General features: G+C 46.3%; 3 protein-coding genes across 4 annotated transcripts in view; 2 read left to right on the top strand and 1 right to left on the bottom strand.

Annotated features, from left to right (window-relative positions):
- The window catches only part of PPTG_01907 (hypothetical protein), a 1999-nt gene extending 1556 nt beyond the window's left edge, over window positions 1–443 (top strand). The window contains exons 3-4 of the mRNA XM_008895298.1: window positions 21–95; window positions 156–443. Coding sequence (XP_008893546.1) covers window positions 21–95; window positions 156–284 — 204 coding nt within the window. The 3' untranslated portion in view covers window positions 285–443. The remainder of the gene's footprint in view (window positions 1–20; window positions 96–155) is intronic.
- Window positions 444–469: 26 nt separating this feature from the next.
- Window positions 470–2470, top strand: PPTG_01906. Of its 2 annotated transcripts, XM_008895296.1 has the most exons (3): window positions 470–696; window positions 755–826; window positions 897–2470. In XM_008895296.1, the coding sequence occupies exons 1-3, from the start codon at window positions 508–510 to the stop codon at window positions 2223–2225; spliced, it is 1590 nt and encodes a 529-aa protein (XP_008893544.1). In that variant the 5' UTR covers window positions 470–507; the 3' UTR covers window positions 2226–2470. The 2 variants fall into 2 exon arrangements, with proteins under 2 accessions (XP_008893544.1, XP_008893545.1); XM_008895297.1 differs by having other exon boundaries at window positions 470–826.
- A 1322-nt stretch (window positions 2471–3792) lies between these two features.
- Window positions 3793–4200, bottom strand: part of PPTG_21148 (hypothetical protein) — a 1578-nt gene continuing 1170 nt past the window's right edge. Inside the window, exons 2-3 of the mRNA XM_008895601.1 lie at window positions 4182–4200; window positions 3793–4122 (exon numbers count right to left, since the gene is read on the bottom strand). Coding sequence (XP_008893849.1) covers window positions 3886–4122; window positions 4182–4200 — 256 coding nt within the window. The 3' untranslated portion in view covers window positions 3793–3885. The remainder of the gene's footprint in view (window positions 4123–4181) is intronic.

Below are 4200 nucleotides of genomic sequence, written 5' to 3'. Positions count from 1 at the left end.
TAACGTTGTATGATTTACAGTTTAAGAAGGGTCACACCGTAGCTGTGCTGAAGGTTTTCCTCGAAGACGAGTACGATTTAAAGCAAGAGGAAACGGTGAGAATTGTCTGATACTTGCTGTGGAATATGTGATCTGCTGGTTAATCTTTTATGCAGCAATTGTGTCTGGATGGCACTATACTTTTGGACCCGTTCTCCCTGACGGATTTCCCGTGCGTCTTGGAAGCGTCAGCGATCGATATCCAAGTACGAATTACTTGCGCGGATGCCAAGAGTAGAAAATGAATCAAGCAGATGCTGGAACGCGATTAGACACTCTTGTATCCCGCCGTCCCGTAAGCATTTAATAACATACCTAATAGCAACTGAGTGCAACCAGATCGACAATGCTAAGGATTTTTTTTGGGGTTGTACTAATGGTTAAACTTACCAGAAATTTTGAACTTAACAATCATTTATTTACACGGCCCCGCCGATTCATTTCCAGATTTTCTTTGAAACTAGCAACATGGAATCGCCCCTGCTCCTCTTGAGCTCCTGTGCTGTCGCGTGGCTACTGGCCACCGTATTGACGGCCCTTCACCGCAAGCTGCGGATTGCTCGTGGCCTGGCATCATTAGACGGTCCGCCTGGTGTCTTTCTACTCGGGTGCATGCCTGCGTACGCCAAGAACGTCAACCGTATCTACCATTTCTTGGTGAGTATCCTCGCCTTCAGTTGCTTACAGACTAACCCGTCATGTACGTTTATCGCAGGAGGATTTGTTGAAGCAGTATGGAGGACGCATGAAGATGCCGTGGCACGTGTTCTTCGACGGCGCCATCTACGTAAGCAATATATCGTTTGGAGTGATTGAGTGGTAGGGAATACTAACAACCACTGGGTATTCGTGTACAGATCACGGATCCGATGGACGTACAGCACATTTTGGCTACGAACTTGAACAACTATGTGAAGCCACAAGCATTACTGGACGCATTTCAAGAGATCTTTGGAGATTCATTCATAGCTATGAACCACCACCCGCAGGCGCCTGACGGAGGAGCTGGTTGGCGTTTACAGCGCAAGGTGGCGGCCAAGGTGTTTACCACTGCCAACTTCCGTGTGTTTACCGAGCAAGTATTCGCACGTCACGCTGAGGAAACGCTTGCCCTTGCCCAGGCCGAATCCAAGGGAGAAAGCTTCTGCTGCGATTTGCAGACGTTGAGTACGAGGTTCACCCTGCATTCCATCTTCGACGTCGCTTTCGGTTTGCCGCTTAGTGAGGTTAAGAATGCAGACAGCTTCGCAGCACACCTGGACCTTGCCAATGAACACTGTGCGCAGCGATTGTTCGTGAAGCAGCACTACAAATTGTTTCGTTGGATTATGCCTAGCGAACGTAAGTTACGGCAATGTGTCCGCGGTATATATGCCGTGTCTGACGCTATTCTGCTGCATCGTCTGGGAGAGTCTGAAGACAAGATTCAAGCGCGATCGGATCTATTGTCGTTATTTATTTGCAAGGCTCGAGAATTGGCTGCAACCAGCCAGGAGGAGCGTGATGAGTCTGAGACGTCTTGTCTACTGGGTCCTAAGATTCTCCGCTCTATTATCGTGACGTTCATCGTCGCTGGTCGAGACACGACGGCCGCGTGCATCACATACTGCTTTTACGCCATCGCAAGACACCCACAAGTCCAAAAACGAATCGTCGAGGAGCTGGAGAGTTTGAAACGAAGTACTGACTCAAGCTCCACACCATTCACGTTCGAGAACGTGAAAAACATGAGATATCTCGACGCTGTTGTGCACGAGGCCTTGCGACTGTATCCACCGGTGCCGTATAACCTCAAATGTGCTGTAAAAGACGACTATCTGCCTGATGACACTTTCGTACCTGCTGGAGTCGAGATCGTCTACAGTCCGTGGTATATGGGTCGCAATAGCGCGATTTGGGGTGACGATCCGTTAGAGTTCCGTCCGGAACGTTGGTTAGAGTTGACCAAGCATCCCAGTGCGTACGAGTTTCCAGCCTTTCAAGCAGGCCCGCGTTTATGTCTCGGTATGAACATGGCCGTGCTGGAAGCCAAGTTCTTCCTCGCCACCACACTGCACCGTTACCACATCACAATTGCACCTGGTGAGACGCAGGAGCGTGGCTACGTGCTGAAATCGACCCTAGTTATGAAGGGAGGTCTACCGCTGCAGATGACACCACGCGCTCGGCATTCACTATCCGCTTAGTGCTCCACCAGAGCTCGCAATCGGGTACGCGAACTCGTGTACACCCGCTACTACATGTAGTTTATCAAGTCGTCAACAAAGTCTCGACGCTCTAAATGGTAGTAACCATACTAAGGTTGCTCGCTTGATTTGGCTGATTTAAGCGGCAAGTATCGTTCAGATCCGCTTGAAATACAATGCTCACAGTTAATAATACAGCAATTGAGGATCAACTGTTGAGCAAAGGACATAATACAGTGCTGTAGCAACGACTGCACCGGGTTGTCCGTATCATAAAGAGCTAATGGTCTTTGATCGCGAACGCTCGCAAGAAGACTAGCCACACATTTTCTCTTCGTGGGAGTGTTGAAGTGTAAGCTCGCAACAACTTAACATCTGCCGTGCATGTGTGCGGGACAATTTCGTGAGCTAAAGAAGAAGCGCCACTACTCTGTCGCTTCTTAAAGCAGTATAAACTAGCCCAGAAGGCAACCTTAACGCAGATTACCAAATATTTCAGGAGAAGTACCTCGTGAAAAACTAACCGGTAGAAAAATTCTACTACCATCCGGGATTGACGCCTCGAATAAAGATTAGGACTTGTGCTGCATGTCAAAAATTGTTGGACTGTCTGACTTCAAGGAGAGTGGTTAATTGGAACCGTTCTTTTCTTTTTTATAGTATGTTTCCCAGAGTACCAGAACATGCTGTTGCCAATTGTTCCACTATCATCTTGGTAGAGCCAACAGAATCAAAAGTTCTACTAGCAATACATTCATCAACATTAAAACACGTGACTGAATCTCTGATATCTATATCTTGTAGCTTTCGTTAGGAAAAAGATGTGTACTTCCATATGTACCTGAGTTTTGAAAGATATTTATTGATAATGTACCCTTCATTTGTTCAGATTTACCCAGATTGCCAAGAACTACTACGCAGTACAGTTCTGTCAACAATAGAAAACACTCGCTAAAAGATTTGTCTTGGCGTATGATGCACAGTTTCGTGAAAATTCGAGTTAAAAAACAATTCGTAATTGCTATCTTGAAGAATAAGTTTTGTAGAATGGTGAAGCTAATATTTCGCACTTCAACTGTTTTTTTCCAATAAATCTCGATCACTATGGCAAATAACCAAGTACGATCCGACGAAAACGTAAAGCTCCCAGGTCAGAACTTTCACCGGAATATGTTACCGATACGACATCTCCTTAATATGTCTGCCTATTTCCACCTTCGCAGCACTATCAGCCTGCAACCTCTTCCCTACTACCGGCATTTGCAGCTATTGGATGAAGTATGAACCAGTGTCTGTAGTGTACAGCGGAGTTAAACTGGCATTCATACCAGGCTATTCGAAATGTATGTTCTATGAAAAATTCAATGTCTAATCGATAAAATACGATACTACATATTGTGAATACTACTGTAGTATCTGAGTATTACTGCTGCGAATCAGTTGCACTCAAATCGACACAGTTGCCTAATCGCCGGAACTTTACAGTGTAGTGGCTGAGTGCAGATATCCTTGCAAGACCGAATTGCTGGCATATGTGATCAAAACAATGGTGATTCATGCAACATAATGGTAGATACACTTTAAATGGACATTTATTGTTGCGTACAAGACACTCAGTCTATGTGAATGTTCGAGCAATCTCGAGCTGTTCACCGAAAGCTTACACTCCCTGCTTGTGGTTCTGGGATTGGTTCTGCTCGCCCTCGTTCTGGGACTCCTCGCCCTGCTTTTGCTCTCCCTGCTTCTGCGACTGTTCTCCCTGCTTTTGGGACTTGTCACCGTCGTCCTTCTTGTCCTTCTTAGACTTGTCGTCATCCTTCTTAGACTTGTCGTCCTTCTTAGACTTGTCATCGTCCTTCTTAGACTTATCACCGTCCTTCTTAGACTTGTCGTCATCCTTCTTGGACTTGTCGTCATCCTTCTTGGACTTGTCACCGTCCTTCTTGGACTTGTCACCGTCCTTCTTGGACTTGTC

The sequence above is a fragment of the Phytophthora parasitica genome (assembly GCF_000247585.1).
Source record: "Phytophthora parasitica INRA-310 unplaced genomic scaffold supercont2.3, whole genome shotgun sequence".
Lineage (NCBI taxonomy): Eukaryota > Oomycota > Peronosporomycetes > Peronosporales > Peronosporaceae > Phytophthora > Phytophthora nicotianae.
The sequence above is the reverse complement of the archived record's forward strand: the minus strand, read 5'-3'. Positions and strand labels throughout refer to the sequence as shown.